The sequence below is a fragment of the Archocentrus centrarchus genome, chromosome 23, assembly GCF_007364275.1.
Source record: "Archocentrus centrarchus isolate MPI-CPG fArcCen1 chromosome 23, fArcCen1, whole genome shotgun sequence".
NCBI lineage: Eukaryota > Metazoa > Chordata > Actinopteri > Cichliformes > Cichlidae > Archocentrus > Archocentrus centrarchus.
The window spans coordinates 9,700,824-9,724,492 of NC_044368.1; the positions used below are offsets into that span (position 1 = coordinate 9,700,824).

Sequence of the window (23,669 nt, forward strand, 5' to 3'; positions counted from 1 at the left end):
AAGAGAAGAAGCCAGATTACTATAAAAACAAACTTTATTAAACAATAGGTTGACAAAGTTATATTAAAACATAAATAAGTTAGTAAGTTGGTCATTAAGATACTGTCTGGATTGTTTATATAGAAGCATGTGCTAAATTGTGCATAATACCAGTAGAGGGCACTGCTGCATAACTGCAAATAAGATGTGTAGCTTATTGGTATGAAGTTCTTTTTGTTTTTTTTAAGCTTGAGAAACTTTATTTAAATCCCACTCATGTAACATTAGGTTTTTGTAGAATTTGAAACCATATGAGCTCAGTAGTATGTAATAAGTGCTTAATTCACTCACAGTACTAGCTATCGGAATGTTGGAATGCAAGAAAATTGTTTGTACAAATCAGTTCTTGTTACGTTACCACTCAATAGACGACTATGTATCAAACTTCACTTGCTTTTATCAAACATGTAAAAGTTACAAATTACTGTTTGGCTTTAGACATTCTTGGCACTTAAACCCTCACTGACTTTTACCACATAAGAAAGCCTTTTGAAAACTTTATTTTGGCAGCTGTAGATCTTCATACACCATCGATTTGTAAAATCCTTGACAGTCAGCTTGCTGCACATAGTAGTCACCCTAAAGTCCTCAGTATAACCCTTGATTGACCAGACTCTCTTTTATAAATCAATAGTCTCACTGCAGATGCTCAAAGCGTCGATTTGTCGGCAAACACTGATGAATTCCTCCTGAACAGATCGGTCTGCGTCAGTCGACACGTCTAGGTCCAGGCTCTCTTGTGAGGCTGCTCCCAATGTGTGATAGTGCCTCTGCAGGTTTGCCTGGGCCTGGTGGCCAGAGGATGCCACATTACCCGTGCCGCCTTGTTGGAAAAGCTGTCGTGCATGTCCCTCTGGGCTTGTGCAGAGGATCAGCGAGCTTCCAAGAGAGGCTCGGTAGAGGGAAGAGGAGGAAGAGCTGTCCCTCCAATGGTCCGGTGATGAACAGCTGGAAGAAGAGCTCAGGGAGGGAGATGGTGGAGCACCTTCAACACCCTGAGATTCAGGTGGCTGGGGTTGAGAGGCTATCTCCACGCAGGAGGAGGTCCGATAAAGGCCAGGGTCAGTTGAGACAGGATCACAGAGGCTATTGCTGGGAAGTGTCCAGTGCTTGTTAACTGATTGGTCACTGCACTGAAAAGGCCTAGCTGGGCTGAAGAGGCTCATGGGAAACAGGGCCTCACTGAAGAGTGCCTCATCTATGCTGCGACGCAGGTTGATAGGTGAAGGTGGGCGAAGGTCTGCGGTGGAGTCACTGGTGAATGAAGATGCCCCCGAGGGCTCTCTGCCTCCTGTATCTTCAGGTTTTTCTGAACTCTGCAAACCCAAGTCCAGGTCTCGGTAAGCCAAGGCCCGGTTACTGTGGTAGAGAAGGTCCAGGCCATTCAGACTACTGCCAAGCCTTTCGTCCATCAGAGTGTAAAGAGGGAGGCTCTCGGTCTCTCCGAGTCCAACAGTGTCAACAATAGCAAGCTTCTCTTGCTGACTCAGAGTCCACTGGTAGCTCCCAGGCAGGATGGGTGACTTGGATGCCAACAGTTCAGTCCAACAACTTCCAGCAGCTGGAAGGTGGTCAGAACAATAAACTGGCTGTGCAACCACTAAGGCCAAGGTGAGACAAACCCCAAGCTCGCAAAGTCTGCAGCTAAACTGAAACGCCCACCATGGCCAAGGGTGGAAGACCTCCTCTCCACCTGCAACGCCCATTGCATTGAGCATTGCATATAACTGAAGTCCTGCACACGCCAAAGAAAACAATGCTGAAAGACACACCGTTACAGCAGCTCGATCCCACTCGCGGCTTTCAGCAAAGGGGCAGCGGTTGTAGCGCTCAGCTGGTGTTGGAGATGTATTATTTAGGTGATAGATGTGCTTTGAGTCTGCCCGCACGTAGATATAGAAGACAAAATAAGCAGTTGATAGAAAAGTTGCCAGTGCCACAAAGGCTCCCCGGGAGATGAGTGAAAGAAAGAGGCACAGAGGAGGCTTTTGCCGGTAGAACTTTAGTAATGTAACTGGGCCGAATGCAGCGGCAAAATGCAGGACAACCAGGCAGGCCAGGAAACAGGGTCTCTGGAAGGCTGAATAGGAAAGCTGCATCCTTGAGCGCATGGAAAGGAGAAGGAAAACCAGACCGAAAGCTGCAGTGAGGCAGGGAAAAGGTGCTTCGTAGAGCATCAGCGAAGCCTCTGTGGAGGGTAAACGGTCTTCGTGGCCATAGGCATCATACAGGAGTGAGAAGGACCTGGTACAGCCAGCAGCTAATAGGAACAGGCTTACCAGAGCAAAGTAGCCACAACCAGATGGGCATCGCAGTGGTAAGCAGAGCAGATTGAGTGCTGAGGCTAGTGTAAGCATTGCAAAGATGCAACCAGCGCCGTAAACATGCGCCTCCCAGGCCAGGCCCCACGTGGCCATGGCACTGTTCCAGTCCGTGTACAAGGGCACCAACATCGGTGGAGCTGGCATCAGAAAGGGGCTGTTTGACTGGTTTGTGGCAGTGGTGTTTTCTGTGGGCCTAACATCTGAGTAGGTTGTGGAATCCCACGTGGTGGAGAGGTTACAGTGTTTTTTAATGACGTCTGTAGAGGAGGTCATCCAGTCTTCAGTATACAGAAGTATATGTGGAGTTTCAGAGGGAATGTCTACAGGATAAAAAAAACAAAGAAAAAAAAAGGATAACATGATTTTTATCAACTTTATTTTGAACAGCTGGTAGAAAGGCTAATATTTGAGTGAATACTTGGAACGACAGGAAAAGAAGACATAGCAGTAGCTGTAAACATGCACTTTTACACTCTCATATCACTTGAAAATGTGCTAATAGTCCTCCCATGAAAACACCCAGAAGCATTTAGTCATAAAACCATCTGAATCAGAAAACAAATGGCTCTGGTCCAGGATGGTGAAAGACTGATGTTCTCCTAATGTGCTAATCCTGTATAAAAGCTTGTAAGCAGTTCAAACCAAGCGAGACCCAAAAGAAGAGGTATGCATGTGTGGCTAAGTGTGGGGGTGTGTGTGTGTGTGTGTGTGTGAGTGAGATCAGCCCACTCAGAACCGCAGAGCTAGTTCTTGCGTTACGTAAGCCATCTGGAGTTTCCATGCAGCTACAGTTAATTATGATTTTGTTAGACATGTTTTAGCACTGCAGAGGAAGTGGCTTGGCTTTGGAAATTAAGGAGTAGCCAAGCGTATGTGTATTCGTGTGAAATTCAGAGACGTCTGCAAAGCTCATCTACCCTGTACATGTTTATGCACTTCAATTACTTGAATGAGATGTACACAAGGCACTTAACACAGCATAATGTCTCACAGATGGGCAATAAGACAAACATTTTTCAGTCTTCTAGTCTCTACATCACTGAGTTTCACATCCTGGTGCTTGTTCTTTTTCATAAAACATCACCAACCCCACGTGCATGCTACAAAAAAGGACCCTTTCTAACACTGGCAGCTTATAAGGAATATGTATTCTAATGCAGCTGAAGAGAAACAGCTTCTAACTGCATATCTGGGATTTACACACACACACACACACACACAGGATCATTAGTCATTCTGCTGCAGGCTTATCAGAGACAATAACTCCACCATAAAAAGCCAGGTGCTAAAAGAGACCACAGAGACAAACAGGTAGATTAAACTGACAGCATATTAAATCACACAGCAGGCAGATTTAATGAAGTGTACACTCATAAATATATTTTGGAATCATTTACATGTCAGAAAGTAATGTTATTATTGATTAAAAATTGGCTAAATACAGATAAAAGGCACTCCCATTACTTTTGTCTGCAACAGTAATTGAAATGGATCTAGCGTTAACTGGAGAATACATCATATATGGCGGTAATTTTACGTGCCTGTTTAAGAACATGAATGTGTAGACGTCAGAGCCACAAAACCCCCAAATCTTTGCTTATAGGCCAAAGATGTCTAATTTTTTTCCTGAGTGAAAATAAAAGTGGAATTCATGTGGTTTTGCATTTTTCTTTTAAGTCTTTTATGGGTTATATTCTTGTGTTTCCCATCCCACCCTGTCCCGGTCACCTAATTCGCGCTTTTGTTTTCGATTTCGCTTTGACTCCTGGCTTCAGAAGGGGAAACTCCCATAGGTGGGCTTGTTATTTTTGAGCGGAGACAGTTTTCGCTTTGACAGCCCTGAGCTTTACAAGTCTCTTCCCATGCTTTATGTTTTGTGCTTTTCCTGGTCATTTTCCAAGTGTATAGACCCAATGTATGGCAGCTGCAGCTTCCAGATGGAAAGAGAATGGTTGACAGTTTTTTTTAAAAAAAAAAAACTTCTCTCATTATTTTTTTCTTATTTTTTCCATAAAGTCTGTGCCTAGGTGTGTTCATTTTGGTGTGTGTATTCTTGCATTTACATGGATTTGTAATCAACTTGTGAACAAAGCCATCGTCAGATCCTCATGAGTAGAAGAGGAGTTTCTACTCGTGAGGATCCACTTGGGCTGATTCAAAAGCACCTCTCTGCTGCTCGCCTGTGTTTGTTTTGTCATTTATCTCCTGACCTCAGAGCTGAATCGCAGCCCAAGGCTCTGATGAAAACATCAAGCTTGAGGAAATCCAAGCTGGCTCTGCAGGCTCCCCATGCATCTCTAAGTGTGATGCAGCAGTTTTATTTCATGCTCTGAGCTGTTCCTGAGCAGCGGGAGGAAAAAACAAGGATTGATTTTTTTTATGAGTGGCTTTATTTTTTGCCCTGATGCACTGTTTTTTTTTTCTTTTTCTTAATTAAGACTTGGTGAATCTTTAATAGCAACATTCAGGATGGCTCCCTTACACGTCTCTCTCATGATGATCATTCAGGATCGGTATCATGCTGTATTGTTAAGAGCAGGAAAGAGATGTAAACGTACAAGTCAGCAGTCAGCACAGTCACATTTACCACACATTCACACAATTCTGCTCTGCTAAGTACACGCTGTGCAGCCATTAAGTCAGTTAAGCAAAAGGACTAAACATCCTGTTCCGTTCTCACATTTAATTTGCCAGGAAAAAATAAACTGAATTATAAACACAGAGTCCTGATGTGTGTGGAAAATAAACCACCTCTGTGACAAATAGAGCACCTTTGGACTGCTAGTCTGACAAAATGAGAAAGCTAAAGATGCAAAAGTCAACCTCATGATGCCATGATTGGAAAAGTCAGAGCTCACCAGTGTCATTAGAAGTCATTGTCTGGGAATGTGTGATGTCTGTAACACAATATTCTAGTCTGGACAAATAGAGCAGACTGACAAGCACTGCTAGTGCAGTGCAGCAAGCACAACTAAAAATCAAAAGCTCAATCAAGGCCAGCAATAATTCTTTCTCCACTACAATGAAATAATATATAATGCTAATAATGTAACTGGTTAATTCAAAGTCTACATTGCATCAGTGCAAAATGCAATAAATTAATCTCAGTCTCATTATTCTCAAATAAAAATAAACTAGAATTATGTTGTGAAATTAATGGCACTAGTAGCATAGAAAGGGTCTATGTGCTCTCAAAAACCTGCACCACAAGAGTCCGACTGTGTCATCTTTTAATAGCAGACAGTAGCTGTGTGGGAATGTGGTTTGAGTATTAAACAAACACACAGCTGCAGACATTTTGAATGTGGGGGCCACTGATAAAGTAGGTGTAGTCCACTATATGCATTGTTTCAATGATCTGTCTGCCCACTTGTTTGCTTTCCAGGGCAGTGACTTGGATTCCAGTGAAGCAGACCAAGTGGAAAATGTGATGGGTATTGAATGATTGCCCTGTTTTCTTTCCTCATGTCAATAAGTGTCCCATCTGAGCTGCTGTCCAACTGAACATCCTCAATGGGGTTTGGTATGTGCTGGTGGCTTTGACACTTGCTCCACCACTGATTATCTGACACACTCTAGCCTTTCATGTTGGTAACTTTTTAGACAGGCAGACCAGAAGAGGGCTTTTTGTGGACTCAGAGGTCATAACTATCGTTACAAACAAAATACAATCTCATGAAAGTTGTTTGCATCGCAGATACAAAACGAGCCGCTCTGTGAGACATATGATGGTGCTTTGAGCTCACTGCTAACAGCGGCATGCTGCCGTAAAATGCTTGCAGTGGCAGTACTCACATATTTTACAATTCAGCATTTTTGTGTTAGCATGCTAACATTCAGTAATAAAGACATGTCACTGCTGAGGCTGGGAACAGCAGCTGTCTTGGACATGCCAAAATAATGCCCAGCGTAAGCAGCAGGATTTGGGGCTCAGTGAGGCAACTTCATAGTGAACTCTGGCTTTACAGTGTTGCAGAGGTGGTTTCTTACCATTCTGCCTCACCATGTTAACTTATGCTACAGACCTAACCAGCTATGGATCAGGGTATGCTTAAAAACTATACACCATCTTATTACTTGTGCATCAAGGTCCAAGTGGGTCCTCTGTGAATGGTGATACTATTTTCCAGAAAACCGATTGGCCAGCAGGAGGTAGTTTCATATCCGTTGATCTTAAGGAGGCTCTTAATTTTTTGCCTCTCTCTATTGAGCATCAGTGAAAAATATTGATCCTTAGGAATATTCTTATTCCTCACTTTTTCCTTCTGGTTGTAATTTTAAATCAATTTAATTGTGGCAAGCCTCAACTTAATTTAATCTTTTTATTTCTTTGCTTGCTCTCAGAGTCTTTAACACCACCAGGGTTGCATCTGAAACTCCATTAAAAAACATCTAAGCATCACATTAATTTAATGGAATACAAAATTGTAATTGCAGTCAGGTCTTCCCATGTATTAATAATGAGGTTGTGTCTGTTGACTTCCAGCCTGTATTTTGTCCAGCATTCCTTCCTGAGTTTCATTGCTTTATTTCAAGAGTTTATTGATATAGCCCTTTTGCAATCAAAGCATGAAAAGCACACACACATCCACAGCATAACCGCACTCATAACTCATACGTGCCAATTGGTGGGACTAGACTGGCCTGAAACAACCCACTTGAAGCTCAGATAGAACCTCCACACGAAGACATCAAATCTGAATGAATGGGTAATTTTCACATCTTCTCTTCATTATATGACGCTTATGTAACAATAATTAGTTGTCTTCACTGAAGTAGCAGAAGCAGATTTTTGTAAATGTGGCCACAGCAAGCTGTTTGCAGTTAGCAATAGATTGCATTTTGAATATACTGTGAAACGGGGCAGGTTGCTTATGGTTTTCACAAGACAGTGCCACAAGGGAGGAGAAAGTTTAGATTTATTTGCCCTGCTCTCACCCGAGCTCTAGTGGGAGAGGCTTACACTCAGGATTATACGCAACAAAAGTGCTTAAATCATCCAATATGTTTTCAAATCCACAGATGGGAACCTCTTGGTCAGGCTTAGGAAAATGTAGGGGAAAGTCACCAAAGTTTAGAGGATTCATCCTTTGTAGACTAGAAATATTTCATTCAGAAGCTGCTAAGATATTTCAGTCAGATCCAAAGTGGTCAGCTGACCAATCTACTGACTGGCATCACTGTAGCCTATATCAGGGCCTCCACTGATTTCAAGTTAAACCCTCTTTTGCTGCAGTTAATATATAATTACTAACAGCACTTTAAGCTGGATAAAATAAAAAAGCCAAAAGCCAAATCAATCAGCAAACCCACAGTGGAAACACTATTAGTACACAGGACTGTGTTTATGTCTTCATTGCTTTCAGCCTTACTAATAAATCCTCAAAGGTCTCACCTGAGGCACCTCACATGTATCCCGGCTAAGATAATAAAGTAGAGAGGGTTATTCTGGTGCTACATGGACTACAACAGCCCCACACCCATCTTTAATTGGCCGCATGTTGTTTCTGTATCATTAAACTAAGGGATCCGTGTAGTTTTCATCTGATTGCCTTCATCTTCAATTTGGCTCACTTCAGAAAAAGCAATTTAGTTGGAGCTCGTGGAGAAATCGGATCATGCATACTAAGGAAGGGCCAGTTGTGCTGAGGCATTTAACGCTGGGGATTCTGTCGCTTACTGAAACAGTTCCACACGATGCCGTGGGCCTGTTTACGTAAACAGAATAGGTTTTATGACAACAGTAAACGGTTTATGTGCAGCAGATAGTCTCAGCAGCACATGATTTATTATTTTTTTTTACCCATTTTGCTTTTGGGAGAACACAATCAAATATTAGATCTATAGACTAGTAACATTATTATTTAATTTACTTACTCGCACAGCCATAATCAGCAGGTGGCACATTTGAAGTCTATTTTTGAAAATCACTTGACAGTATCTGCTATTCTGGGTGAGGTAATCTGGGTTACAGCTGCTTCATGAAGTGGGCTGACAGTGAATCTCTTTACCAAACATCTGACTAGAAATCAGTTTTATTATGATTGACTAATAATTAGGAGACTAATATATGCATTTTACATTTATACCGTGCCACACTTTTATAATAATAGATGTGATTTTTTTTTTGTCAGTGTCAACAGATGCAATGAAAAGGGCTTTGATCCTGTTGCAGTGTGTTCTCTAAGCATTCTTATTGTTAGTGTTGCTATTATTTTGATCTTCTTTGCCAAGCAGCTTCATTAAAAGCATCTCAGTGACCTGCACTGCTGCATTTCCTAGCAGTAATTAATGGCTAGTCCACATATATTCCCCAAAATGCTTTTAGTGTTTACAAAAGTCAGACTTCACATTTTTGAGCTGTAAAGATTCATGCCATTAATAAAATCCAATGAGGCGTGGAAAGCTTTGAAATAGAAACAGATGTTTCTAATTTATTTTTTGAAGAGATTTGTTGACAGCATAGTTCCATACATATGTAGCACAAATTACTTAAAAAAAATCTATAATATATACAAAGTGGAGTGCAAATAATGCTTTTTTTTTTTTTTTTTTTTGCATTACCATTATGTAAAGAGCTGCGTTGCTTTGTAACATTTCCAGAAAGCATCTTTTGCATTAGACCAATGCAAAAGATGAGTAACAACAATAATCACTGGTCAGCAGAATCCATACTACTGTGTGTTTTAATTTGTGTAATTGAAGATATTATCATTGGATCAATAATTATTTATTTGAAAAATATCTGTTCAGTGGTTGGGCATTGGTCCCTATCTGTTCTGCTCTCAGGTTGGATGAGCACTTTTCTTCTCCATTTGGAAGCAATTAGCTTCAGGCAAGAGATAATTGTTTCTCCCAGTCTTCTGACAGATTCATACATACTCAAACAGTTACAGGACAGCTTCTCAAACTAACAGCATGCAGTCTTTTTGCTTGTCCTCCCAACAGTATGGCAGTGCAAACACGTGCTTCTAGAATGGATTGGAGTTTGAAGCAAGTTGGTGTTTGTTTACATCTCAAGGGATGTGTTTGCTCACCTGTGGTCTGTCGTAGAAGCTTAGTGGATGGTGTGGAAATCCCTGCCAAACTCATTTCAGCGTCATCATGTGTAGCTGAAGGAAGCACACCTATCTCATCCTCCTTATCCTCTTTGCTTGGCAGATCTGGGGAGACACGTGCAGTTTAACCTAGGAGTGATCTCAAAGTGGTCAATTTAATTTAAATAGCATCGGCATCTCTAAAGTAGTCTGAGTTAGAGAGATTAGCAAATCTGGAGCTTACCCAAAGGAAACTTAACCCTCTCTGTTCTCTGCTCACAGCACATCTGAGGTTTAACACGGTAGAAAATGAAGAACTATATTTCTTAACCCAGTTCTGTCAGAGATCGGCCTATCACCCACTTAGTTGTAGCCAGCCATCCATAGCACAGCACAGTAGAATAGGCCTCTGTGGTCTAATTATATTGGCATCCTTATGTGTGTGTGTATGGGTGTGTCCTGGTCTACTGCAAATCCAGACTGTTCCTAGAGCTACTAAGTTCCTTGAAAAAAAAAAAGCAAAGATGCAATAAAGATGGCAAGAGATAGAGAATGTTAATAACTACCCAGCAAGGCCATATCATTCTTTTCCCTTCAGTTCAGAATGGTTGACTCATGAAATGTTTTCATAGTTAGCCACCCACACAGGAATTGCGTGTTACAGCACAGTGCAACAGTCACAAAGGCACAAGAAAGGATTTGGGGCACTGAATGAATCAGTTGGGAAAAACTGATGCACTGACTGTGTAATGAAGCATGGGATACCAGGTACAGTTTTAGGCTACAACTTTGGAATTAATATTAATGAAAATTACTAAATAAAGTGGAGGATAATGAGTTATGAAAACTCAGAACAGCTACAAGTAGGCGATGCAAGCTTCTATCTTAGAAACTAATCTAGGTCAAGTAGATAGTACCCGAGTCAGCTGTTAGTTTAAAAAGTCTCTAACGATAAATCTGTTGCTTCACTGTTCTGCACAGCGAGAGCTAAAGGAGATAGAGAGTAATGAAAAAGGCACATATTGCACCACAAATTCATATTTCAAGTATTTGAGCTCTGGACAAAGGAATCAGTAGAATAAAAAAATTTGAAGAGGACCTATTAAACATTTCTTTTTACATCATTACATTCTGTCACTATGTTTGATGTTAATATTTAACATGAGCACTATTTAAAATAATGATGTAAAGGTCTGTAAAAGTAGTCCTTGTGAACTAAAACCTAAGGCTCCAGGCTCTAGATGCTGGTTTGTGTGCAGGTTTTCCCCAGATGAGCAGAGCTGTGTCTCTGGCTGTGACTGAAATGAGGAGCAAGACTTCACAAGAGCCGGGTTCTGTTTTTGGAAGCCAGGCAAGGGGCAGCCAGTCAAAAGAAAGCAATCTGTTAAGGATGGAAGTGTTAAAGAGATGTAAACTGAAAGGCCTCATTTCAGTGGATTTGTCACACTTACATGTGACATCAAAAACATTTTAATATTAGAGAGAGATACAGTTTCTATGTATGTGGAAAAGTCATATTTTTTTACTCTTACTATACATTTATTTAGGAAGATAATTTTATCTTATGTGTACACCATGGCCCAAATCACTACAGATCTGCAGTACAGACAGCAGTGCAGACGCCTGTAGCAATAGATTACATTACAACATCAAATAAGATCTGCCACAAATAAGACAGAGTTAAGAGAGAGTGCACTCACTCACTCACTCACTCACTCACTCATTTCTGTAGCTCATCGCAAACATTACTGATGACCAGCTTTTTACAGAGACTGCTGAAAGTGCAAAATAAAAACAAGGACAGTTGAGAGGGAGGCATGAGCTAAATATGGAAATGCTAAATCTCCACTTTACTTATTGAACAGCTCAACCTTCCACATTAGTGCTGAGTTATCATTTATGCCTCCACCTAATTAGTACATCCATAATTTCTGGTCTTCATGACCTTGAAGTCTCAAGCAATTGTTTTTCAGTCACAGTAGACAAGGATGTCTCAGTGCCTTCCTCACCACAGGGTACAGCTCGATATAGCTCAATTTATTTATGTGCAACCAAAATGAAAATAAACACAATTAGCAGTAGTGTCGATTTTAGTGTGCCACAGTTACACAGTCTGCAGTGATGCAGGAGCTCCCCATCATCCTTGGCTACCAGAAATGATAAACAGATGACAATATTGCGCTCCATTGCTCCCTACTTATCTATGAAAGCCTTGCGTGAGTTGATGAAAAGAATAAGTGCACTGGTTTGTACAAATACACTGATAATTAGTTTCATAATAGTGGCATAATAAAGTTGTTCATCTCGATTTTTGCTTCTAATGTAGCTTGCGCAAAATTTCATCATGCTGCTGCTAATTTGGTTCATCTTTAATACAGTTACACAGGAATTCGGAGCATCTCTTACTTTAAAATCAGTCCGGGTTAGAGTATTAAATGAATCTCATTGCTGAATACATCTTCATCAGTCAGTTCTTTTTGTAAGGTTTATTATTATTGTGTGTCAAATCCTAAAAACAAACCAGGCTGGTAAAGCCCGTATTGTGAGAAGATTAGCATGATATTTAAGCCCTAGCCGTGTTCTCTATTTGCACTAAAGCCCATTTTCCATGTAAAATCCATAAAAGGGCATCAGATATTCATGTCACATGCTCTGTATCCATTTCCATAATCAATTACTCTGTCATTGGCCACGCTTTAGCTGTTGGGTACAGTGCTTGGATCACAGAGACAATATATCCTTGCAGGTATTAATGGAGTGTGCTGAGGGTCTAGTCTCGCCAATGTCTATTAGTACAGGATAGAGTAATGGAAAGAAAGCAGGATAAAGGACAGCTTTTTGGATGAAAATTTGCAGCAGCGGCTTTAGAAAACCAACATTTTCAACCCCCAGTTCTCTTCCACTCTTTTTTTTTCCACTCTCTCTTCTCATAATTGACCTTGCTATTGCTGTTGCATTGCTGTTTTATTTTTATACCTGACAGCCTCCTCAAGGACAATGCTCCCTGGATCAATGTAAAAACCCACCCCTTTTTTGTGGTAAAGGTGTCCAACACCTGAAACAATTCACCCTGTGCAGCTTTCAGATAAATTACCTCATACAGATAATGTGTGATGATATAGGGTTGCTGTGCTTTCCGTTTCATATTAATTTCCACCCGTATCCTTTGGCAGTGTGTAATCATTTAAAAACTGCATTGCTCCAGTTCAATCCCACATCAAGCAGACTTATTTTACTGCTTTCCATTTCTCCACGAATGATCAGAAGCTTCTCCCATCCCTGTCGGGACATTTTCAACCTTTTAAGCAGCCGCAGCCGACATTTCTATCCATGAAACAAAGTGACAGGGGTTTCTTTTTGTACAGAGAAAAAAAAAAGGCAAAAAAGAGGAGGGAGACATGGAGGAGACTAAATGGCAAGAAGCATGTTCAGCATCCATGAACAGCGACTGGCGAGCGGATGGTCCCACAGGAGAGGTGGTGGTTTCGCTGAGAGTGCGCTTAGAATACTGATACATGAACATGGCAGCCCTCCCCACCCACCTCCTGTGCTGTATCCCACCACACCATGCACAGCTGAAAACAAGTGCAGACAACACTGATCACCGCAGACAAAACATAATAACTGTCAGTTTCAATACCCGCAGCCAAAGCAAGACTGGGTGATACAAGATTGTGAAGGGTTGCATTCCAACACTGCTGTTGCAGGGAAAAAAAAAAAATCATGGAGGAACTCTGATCTCGAGATTTTTGCCAAAATAAGACTGCAAACTGCAAATATCACGATGAAGCTCAAAAATCTTTTCTCGGTTTTGTAAACAGCACAGAAACAACTGCGTTTCAAGGTCAAAGGCTGATTTTGACCTTTTGAACACGAACAATGAGGCTTTGAAGTGCTCAGAAATGAAAACATTTACAATTTTGTTTTTAATGTTATAACTGCTTTGCCTAATTGATGAAAAAAAAATACTTGTGGGCTAAAATCATTTTGTACTTTACATAAAGATTAAAAAATTACATTTGAAGTATATCAAAGTATAATCTCATCTATATGCGCAAACAGAAAAGGGTTATGCCCTACACAAGCTAGGACACTGCTGTATGTATACATCCACATCCACAACTGCTGAGAATAATCGACTCATCATTTCCTGGCCCGACCTTTGACCCCACATGATGAATGTGTCTGTACTTGGAAGAGGATCTCCCTCCTAGGACTCGTTAAGTATTCAGACACCAGACTGCCACCAGTGGTTGGGGGATGGGCAAGGGATAAGGCGGTATTGCCTCAGTGTTGTGTCAGGGTCTCCTGCAACATAAAGGCTACCAGAAGCTGCTTTAGATCATCTTTCCTTTTTTTGTGCATGTGGAAAGACCTCCACCCAGCCCCCACCCAGCCAGCAACCCTCGTAACATTTAAACAAAATACCCTCTGCTTCCATTTTCCAGCTTAAACGTAAGCACTGGTGAACTTGATCTGCTGATGAAAACACATCATAGGTGGCTAAAGGGATAGTTAGAGGGATAGATAATTATTTTGTAGTAGGGTGGCCCAAATTACTCACTGGATGCAATTGTGCAATGTAAAATTAACTTAGGGTATGGATGGAAACAGTAAACAACATCCCAGCACTTAAAATATCATTTTAACCACCCACAACATATTACTCAACACATTCTGATGTTTCTTTCTCCTTTGATGCCTTGGAAAGATAATAAAGATGTGTCATTTTGTCAATGGTTTCAACATTTTTTGGATCGCTTTACTTGCAAAGCAGTTCCCATTTCTCAAGACCACCATCCCACTGGAAATTAGATTCAGCAACCTAATATTAATCCACTTACTAAATACTGAATAATATCATGTGATGTACCTACCTGGTAATGCATTTTAATATACCTTTTCCTTCTTCTGTGTCCTAAATTTAACATTGAGTTCTGCCTTGTATTGATTGATTGTTCACAGGGATTCATCTGGATCTGAGTTGTATGCAAATTTCTGACCTTTGACTTCTTACCATGTCAGACACATCATCGATCAAGTCAAACTGTCTGCAGCCTTTTGACAGCTATTTATTGAACACTAACGACCTGTCTGCACATGATTGATCACATCTATCGAGTCAATCCAGCCACTATAGATTTAACTTTGCTTACCTCCTATTGGAAAGTTAACCTTTTGGATCTGAGTTGTGGATTCCAGGACTAGTTTATGATCGGTCCCCGGGGCAGTAGACATTACCCCTTGCTTTTCCACCGTGTCCCATGACCTGCTCTCTGAGAAGCCCAGCTCAGTCCGGCTCTGAGTGCTGTGGGCTTCTGATGTAGCAAACTCTCCAGTTTGGAGGGTATTGCTAACTGATGAATCTTGTGGTTCTGTGATAAATATTGTTTCTGGGGTAGCAGGGTGAGTAGCAGGCCCCAGAGTGTGTCTGCTGGTCAGTGCGGTCTCTACAAATCCTGGGTTTGGTGTTGTGGTTTGGGCTACTGCCCATGTCAAGGCAGTGGGGACTGTAGTTTCTGGTGCTATTGTTGAATAGACCTCTGGAGAAAAATCTTGAGTTGCTCGATGATCGCTGTGTTCCTCTTGAAGGTGTTGTGCAGTGGCACTCATACTGGGCTCAGCTGCCCATGTTGTGTCCCGTGGTGGGTGGGTATGTGTTGCATTTTGTTCAGGAGCCTTAGTGCTGGTGGGACTGTTGGTGAACAGAGTGTTTCTGATAGAGATGCTTGTGGGAGAGTAGGAGTCGGAAACAAGAGTATCATTGTTGCTCAGAATTACGCCGCTGTGTGGAGAATCTGATGTCCCTGTGGGAGGTGATTCACTTCTTATCTTTGTCACGCTTGTTAGGAGCCCCTGAGTTAAAGTGGTGGGTGACGGAGACGCTTCAAAAATGCTCCCTTCTCCTGATCCTGAGTCTTCTTGGATGTGATCACTTGATTCTGTCAGCCCCTTGGCAGCTGTGGTCACTGCAGCTACCTCGCCTTTACTATCTGAACCCCCATAAAGGGAGATACCGAACGGCAGTTTGGGAAGGGAAGGGAGCTTCGGCAGAGATGGGACCCACCAATACGAACTGGCTTTATTTTCAGGTGGGTTTTCACTTGATACCGTTGATCCCCAGGCGGCCTCTTCATCAGCCACAGCCTGTCTGTGAAGTAGCAAAAAATACCAAAAGAAGAAGGCCAAGGTCCAGTGGAGGCGAAGCATGCTGTCAACAGTGGTGCACAGATCGGTCACATGTTGTTCTTCATTCTCCTGCTCCCTGAGATGGGTTTGGAGGGCTTGCCAGCAAAACGGCCTAGAAGACAAGAACACACAGGACACCAGTGACACACTTTTCATCCGCTCTTTGACAGCTAAATTTGAGTTGATGAAAACTTGATAGAATTTGCATCTGTTCACATTTTTGGAAGGCTGAGGTTTTGTTTCTTAGAGCATGACCTGCTTTTTTAGCTCTTTTTCCAGATTGTAAAGCAAAAAAAAAGTACAGAAATGATGCCACCCATTACAGGGGACTGCTGAAGTTAGCAGGCTTAAAAAATATGTCAGCCACCACAAATCACAACAAGCGCTTACGTATTATGGACACCCCACAATTAGTGGTGTTCTGTCAAATGTGGTGGTCAGTATTTATGCCATGCTGTTGCTCATGTGCTTACTGTGTCACAGTGGTTGGGCTGTTACAGGGACTGACCAATTAGAAAAGGAACTTCCTTCCATATACATCCTATTCCACAAGGAGTGGCTGAGAAATAATGTATAAGAGTTGGGTTGGGGGAGGTTAGACTCTGAGAAGAATAGAGAGTCCACTTATTCTTTTGTGGAGCGTTGAATGGTTCAAAGTCACTAGCCTGTTGCCTCAGTGAAAAGACTGGAGCACCAAAGGAATTTCCCCTGCGAGAACAACAACCTGTATGCATAGCTGTACTTAAGTCCCCCCTCAATAACTCCCAGCTTTGGTCTTGCTCTCTTTCAATCTCTGATTTATTTGTTCTTTAAAGCAGCGGAGAAAGGTCTGTTTGTGTGGGAGTGAAAAAAAAAAAAAGCATCAATATTCACTGAAAACCACTATCACAGTGAAGCGTCTCTACGATGTTCTCATTCTTCTTATCAGTGTCATTTCACACTTCCTCTTCATTGTCAACTTTTCTTTTTCACTATGATAAGTTTATTTACAACTCTCTCTCTCTCTCTCTTTTTCCCCTCAAAGAAATGCCTGTTAACTCTGATCTCTCAAGTTTTGCTGCTTTCTTTTGCACGCACACACTTGAGATCAATAAGACAGGGCTTTGTCCAGTCATCTCCCCCTCTCTTCCCGCCTGAAGGAATGAAACAAACCCGAACACACAGTCAGATGCTCATATATGAAGACTAACAACCAGGGGGGTCAAATATAAAGCTTCCCACACACTCCCCGCTTTTAGCATTTTGACGGAACAGAAGGAAAATCTGATTCCAGGAAGGGAAGATTGTTTTTAGATCCCTGTCTGTTTGAGCATGCCCCAGCCAACCTGCATACAGTCGCATTTCATGCATACAGTGATATGATTGTAGATGAATTTGGACCTGACTCTGCATGTTAGCACCACTTGTTCGCCTACATGTAGTGTTCTGTTGTAGATCCACACGCCCACGCGCGCACACTTTCTTGAATTCTTCAAGACATTCTGACAGCAGTTCCTGCAGGATTACAAAAAGGAGAAAGCATCTAGTTGAAGCATGGGGCAAATTGTCTTTCATCCCTAGTTGCCCTTTTTGTTGATTTAATTTATCAGTCATCAATTATTTAGACAGCAGGGAATATGTATAATTTATTTTGGTTAACATTCTCACATTTCACTTTAGTATCACTTTCATTTAGTGTCCTGCAGTGTGGTAAATGGGAAACTCATGTAGAGTGCTTATGTTAGTGTATGACTGCACAATTCCCGAATAAGCACGATTTGTTATCTATGATATCTCCTTTTCAGTGCATTCACTGGAAGCACTTGTGCAATTCAGTACTTAGTTTGCTCAATCTTAAACTAAACAAAATAGAAGTTTAGTTAGTTAGAAGTTGATGTTTTTGTTTCTTTTAGTCATGAAAATTTTCATTTTCAAAGTCAGGATTATTTTAATATCTCCAGTAACATATTTAAATTTACTTACTAACTTTACTCTACCCTCTACCCTATCCTGACTTAATATTTGATTGGCTGACAGACTAGGAGTAGCATATTCCAAAAGTAATCTGGCAGTGAACACATTGCCTTCAAAAGTTTAGTTGCATGTAAACAGATGAATCTACATCTAGTATTCACTGTGCTCTCTTTAGCTTTCTTTTTCTATTTACTTTTTGGGGTAAATTATTAACGCTCAAGATTCTAAATGCTCCAATGTGTTCATCTGCAGTTTGGTCAAAAAAAGACCAAAAAAAAAAGAAAAAGATGAGAGAAATGAAAGAAAAATTAAAAGCAGTACATTAAATCACTTGAATACTAAAACAATAAGTAATACTTTATAGCAGTTTAGAGGCGAGGTAACTTCAGAGTCAGGTAGTAGTTCTTTGTGGGTGACACATTTCATATACACACTCTCACATGACCTTATGAAAACTGATGGCAGCAGCTTTAACATGTAAACAAAGCAGCCTGTAAGTAATGCACAACCACAAATTGTCAGAGTCAAATTTAAACAATCTCATAATCTTGCTACAAAACCACTAATTATTCCAAAATCCCACTCAGCTCGAGCTTTAATGTCATTGCGTTTAACATTCCTGTTACATTCTTCCCCACATCAAATGCATACCTCCTGTAGGCATTGTCTGGTTTGACAGGCAGTCGAGCAAGTGGAAAGGAACTATAAAAAAGTGGCTGTGGGGAATATGCAAGTCCCTATTATTTTGCTGGCGTTTTGTCTCACTGCTCTTGACAAAGATGAGGGGGCCTGGTGCTGTAGTGTGCTCAACGGAGCAGAGATAGAGGTAGAGACAGAGAGAAAAAGACAAGGGCAGCCGAGGAGAAAAAAAAACAAAAAACAAAACACCATATTGACATTCAATTGTGACATTGTTAGTTCAGGAGAGTAAACTCTGCGGCAGTCTCCTTGATGCTCATTTTAGTTTGCTGGCCAGAACCTCTTTTATTAACTCTGTCAACAGACTCCTGGCTTTCATTTTTAGTCTCTGTGTGTCTGTGTTTACAGGAAGCACCCACTTGATATTTTCTCCAGGATCATTAGGAATCTGAAACTCACGTTTCTCAGTGAAAATATCCTATTTCTCAATTAATCAAAACTATGGCGATACAAGCCCCACTGTTGTGAATGCATTCACATTAGGGCAGCCTTGTTAGAATTAATGAAAAAAAAAATGTATAAGAAATTGGAACCTTGTGACCGTAGTAGAGGCTTGGGTTTCTCCTGAGTGATTGAAATGGAGAGGCTGTACAGAGGGGGGAGTCACAAATGGAGACGAATTGACTGCAGCCAATGTCATTACTATTTAACAAACCCTCTATAAGCACGGGAAGGTCTGACAATCAATGACATAGTCCAGGATAATGGAGTAATTTACCTCCCTGCAAATGGCTACTGTTGTGGGTGATAGTTGTTTTTTTTTCTGAGTCTGCTGTGTGGGTGTACATATTTACAAGCAGTAGTTTTCACTCTAGTATTATTTCCATGGTTATGTGTAGGTGCAATTGCATATGAGCGCACGCGCGTCCTCCTACATGCTGTTAGGTCCTCTGTTTTTCAAATGCTCCCATCTAAAGAGCTAACTTAAATAAAATTCAAAAAGGCTTTTAAATATTATTCAGTGTCACAAGGCATCCATATCAGAGAGGCACTAAACAACCAAACCAAAAATTACAATCTGAATGTGTGTCTGTCAGTTCAAATGGCATGTATCACAAATTTGTTTCATTGTGCTTTAGATCCTCATAAATATTCTTCTACTGTGTGACTGTTTAGTTATTATCTTTCAGCACTACTATATGCTCTTTGTTCCATAATAATTAAATGGTATAACATGCTGTAACAATACTGAAAACTAAAATATGCATCAACAGACTTACTGAACAAATTCTGCTTCCATAGTGGCAGTTACGTTGCTTTGATATGCCCACTGCGTTTTTTTTTTTAAATAAGCAACCTCATAGTTGCTTAAAAATAAGCAACTATGAGGTTTATTTTGCCTGTAGATTAGTGACACCATCTGCGTTTAGACTGGTTGGCTCCTAATGCAGATCGATTACAGTATGGGGATGGTGCTGTTGCTTGCCTTGTGATAAGACTAATACAAACAATCATTCAGTACTTCTTATATACATATATTATACATAAAACAACTCTTACATTCCTATTATACACACATTCACATGATGTGAGCACCAGTATCGTGCTCAAGGACACATGCAGACTATGGGAGTTCAGGTTCAAACCACTACTAGTTGCCCCTTTTAAATTTTTGTGTATCTTTCCTCATTTGTCATAATTTCTACTAATTTTTCCTTCTGATGTGCTGAATTGTAACCAATATGTTAGCAGCAACATGTGCACAAATGGAATTGTGCAACCAGTCAATAGTCCCTGGACATTATTGACCATCATGACGGCTGTTCTCATGTCTAAGTATAGCTATACCCATATACATGTGTCCAAATGAGCAGCATTATAAGCTGGACTCCCAACCCGTCCTGTTGTCTTGACAACCAAACAACATCCTGAGTCATTCTATTTACAAACCAGATTAATTCCTTGCTATTCTCACCTGCAGGGTTTCCATTTCTGCATGCAAGAATCCTCTGATGACATTACAGGAGCAACACAGGTATGAAAATCTTCTCAGCTTACGTGTCATTTTGCCATTCTTTTTTTTTTCTAATCTAATCTTCTAATGCACTGCACGTCTTTATAAATCCCAATTTGACCACTCCTGAGATATATTACTCATGATTGAGAATGACATTGTGCTGGGTTAATGCTTGTATTAGCTCTAGAGCTGATGAATGCAGTGAACCTGCTTATTATAGAGGACACTCTCAAACGCAGACTTTCCACAGGCTGCCTTTGCCATGGTGACAGCTGAAGCCAAAGACGTCTCGTTAATCCCAGGAATTTGAGCACCTTCTGGATTACGCTGTTTGGCTTCTTGAAGCGTGCTACACTCACATGTAAATGGGCAGCCTGACACACACACACACACACACACACACACGCATGCATACTCAGAAACACACACACACACACAAACAATCGATCCATGCAAGACCATTTGCTGCTTTGCTAACTTCAAATCACACACATCTTCTGTACATCCTAACAAAATGAAAAGAGCGAACATGGATACAATTGCTAAATGAAATCACACGAGTGAAAAATAAAGATGCTAGTATCTTTAAATATCAGATTTATTCAGATGCCTCATTGACAGGAACACACATACACTCATGCACAACACAAATAGATTTACCCTCACTGATCCCCTTGATCCTGATGGATCAACACACCAACATCAACCACGACCCCCTCCTTTTATATGTGCTTGATAAAATCCAGAATGTTTGTGAGTATCAGTGCGTAAAACTGCAGCTAGAGTGTGTATACCAGCATGTAGCTGCATCACAGGAGCCATACCCACACATCTCTAATTATTGGTCAGGACCAGCTGATTAAAATACACATACAGACAGAGAAAGGAACTGGAAGGTGAAAACATGTCAGCTGCTTACCTGCAGATGTATGAAATAAGATCCACAGCCAGCGGTGTGCGAGTGTGTGTGCTGCAGGCAAGATCGTGTTTCTGAGCCTATGTAGGTTTGCCTCTGTGGAACAGAGTTCCAGTCTCCTACCCTCCCTCCCACTTTCTCTCTCTCTCTCTCTTTCTCTCACTCTCTCTCTCTCTTTCTCTCACTCTTTGCATCTGTAGTCCACTGTGTGGCCACCATCACAATGCCTGTGGTCACACCTCGCTGGACAAATTGTTCATTAGCGGAGATCACTCACAGCCCTGGACAAACACACATGCTTAAAAATGACAGACACAAGCCTTTACCATGCATGTGCACACGCACACACAGACACATTCTAAAAGCTAGTAACATTTATTTGCTGCCGCTTTTTAAATCCAGAACTAATATCACATGTGCTGATGGTGACTTTTTGCAGCCGCACAAGCACACAGACCCAAAGCACGTGTTCAGACTATGTTGATTTGTCAGTGTCCTCAAACTGTCCACAAGCAATATCCCTATGCGATCTCTTGTCCTTGTAACTAAAGTGTGAGTAGGTTTAAGTAGCAAAAATGACAGCAGGTGAAACACAATCTCTTGTGTAACAGTTTCACACTTTGTTGAACCGTTCAACTACCTCGAGCTCCTCTGTAATAACATCACACATCACTCACTGCCTATTTGCTGTCTACAGACACATTAATGTCAGCATGTGTTTTGTTAGTATTATATAATTTCTTTGTATATATGTTCTTGGCAGGATATACTCACCTGGTTCCGTGATGATGCTGCTACATTCAACATGTAGAAAAACACAAGAGGAGCGGGAACAGATTGTAAACAAGCAAACAAATTACATCAGTAATTAATTTGGCTTGTAATCTTTTGTCACGTTTATGTCCAAAGTATTCTTTAAAATGAGCTTCTGTTTTATGTACATAACAGCATGTGCTCTGCTCATGCTTCACTGATGAGAGAAACTAAAATACGAGTAACGTTTCTTACACTTTCCCTTTGTGTGTATGTATGGTAGCTCCCTTGTTGTGGGAAGTTTGCAATTAGTACACAAAAAGCAGTTGCAGCCATCGTCAAGCACATGCTGACATCCTTTTTTTTTTTTTACTGGAATCAACAAAAAAGTGTCTGGATACGCACGTGTTCCTATCCAACAGTTATCAGCTATTGTGGAATGTGTTTGGTGCCATGCATCATTGCAGCAGTGTCTCCATCTCTGTCTGTGTTTATGCATCCACAACTTGTTTTAAATAAGGTGAGAATGAGGCCAAGGGAGCAAATTTTAGCTCCATGTATAAGTGTGGCAGAAAGGCCTCAAAGCAAAACTAATAAATTATAGGATTTTGCATTAGAATCTAAGTTTCTTATAAAAATGTATGTCTTCCTTTATCTGTTTTATTAGTTTCTATTAATACCAATTGTAAAACAGCTAAAGTCATCAGTTACATAAGGTAAGATGAGTTGCACCTTTAGCCCAGTTTAGAGCATTGTTTTGTGACATGGTCGCACTCTCTTACCTCTGATGACATCTGAGGTGACCAGAGAGAGGATGCTACTCTTGTTCATTACCTTTGGTACAACATTCCCCAGTTTTTTGCCTCAATGATCCCCAGGAAATGCCTGAAAATAGAAACAATCAGCCCAGTCCCAGAGTAAGATAACCTTAATAACATAAGTGACCTTGAGTCTCCTTGCTATTTTTTACCATCCTTACTTTAACCTGGTTTGATCAAAGACCAGTTTCTTTACAAGTCCTTATCCTACTTAAAATTGCATTGTTCTATTTTTTTTTAAATAATGTAACTGGACTTTTCCATAGTCTGTTATTCTGACCAACTGTGTGTATAAGGGACTGAGAAAGTAACTGCATCTCACATGCTAAACTGGACTGAAGAAGGATCAAGCCCACCCATTGTAAAGTATTAATACACAAGCTACTAAACACATATTTTAGAGATGGGTTCATGTCATAGAAGGAATCATGTACCAATGGTTTAGGTTGGTTGTGGTAGTGTGAGAGAAGCAGGGATATTTTCTTGGTACACTTTGGGTCCCGTAGTATCAATAGAGCATTGTTTAAATGCAACAACCTACCTGAGTATTTTTGCTGACCATTTCCATCCCTTTATGATCAGTGTACCCATCTTCTGATGACTGTTTCCAGCTTGATAATGTGCTATGGCACAAAGCTCAGATAATCTGCCACTGGTTTCTTGAACATGACAATGTTCAAACAGCCTCCATAGTCATCTTATCGCAATCCAGTAGAGCATCTTTGGGATGTGGTGGAATGGGAGATTCACACCATGGATGTGCAGCCAACAAATCTGCAGCAGCTGTGTGATGCTATCATGTCAATACAGACCAAAATCTCAGAGAAATGTTTCCAGCATCTTGTTGACTCTATGCAACAAAAAATTAAGATAGTTCTGAAGGCAAAAGGGGGTCCAACTGGAAACTAAAGCGGCTGGAAAGCACATTTTATGAACATGTTTCTCTTGCTGCCAGGAAATTGTGACAGGATTTTTCTAATCATT

The 23,669-nt window shown here is 40.9% G+C and overlaps 1 protein-coding gene across 2 annotated transcripts; it reads right to left on the bottom strand.

The window, feature by feature from the left end:
* Positions 1-83: 83 nt before the first annotated feature.
* On the bottom strand, positions 84-21,213 carry prrt4b (proline rich transmembrane protein 4b). 2 transcript variants are annotated; one of them, XM_030720250.1, is made up of 5 exons: positions 21,118-21,171; positions 17,005-17,083; positions 14,557-15,701; positions 9,401-9,526; positions 84-2,683 (listed from the first exon to the last, which is right to left on the bottom strand). In XM_030720250.1, coding segments are annotated over exons 2-5 (3,297 nt in total). In that variant the 5' UTR covers positions 17,007-17,083; positions 21,118-21,171; the 3' UTR covers positions 84-659. The 2 variants fall into 2 exon arrangements, with proteins under 2 accessions (XP_030576110.1, XP_030576112.1); XM_030720252.1 differs by lacking the exon at positions 17,005-17,083 and having other exon boundaries at positions 21,118-21,213.
* Between the last annotated feature and the right edge of the window lie 2,456 nt (positions 21,214-23,669).

Excerpts from the sequence above, each read along its gene's own strand:
- prrt4b (XM_030720250.1), bottom strand. Across the intron at positions 9,527-14,556 it reads GGTTAACTTTCCAATAGGAG|ATCTGCCAAGCAAAGAGGAT; the intron begins GTAAGCAAAGTT and ends GTGTCTCCCCAG. Across the intron at positions 2,684-9,400 it reads GCTTCTACGACAGACCACAG|ACATTCCCTCTGAAACTCCA; the intron begins GTGAGCAAACAC and ends TTTATCCTGTAG.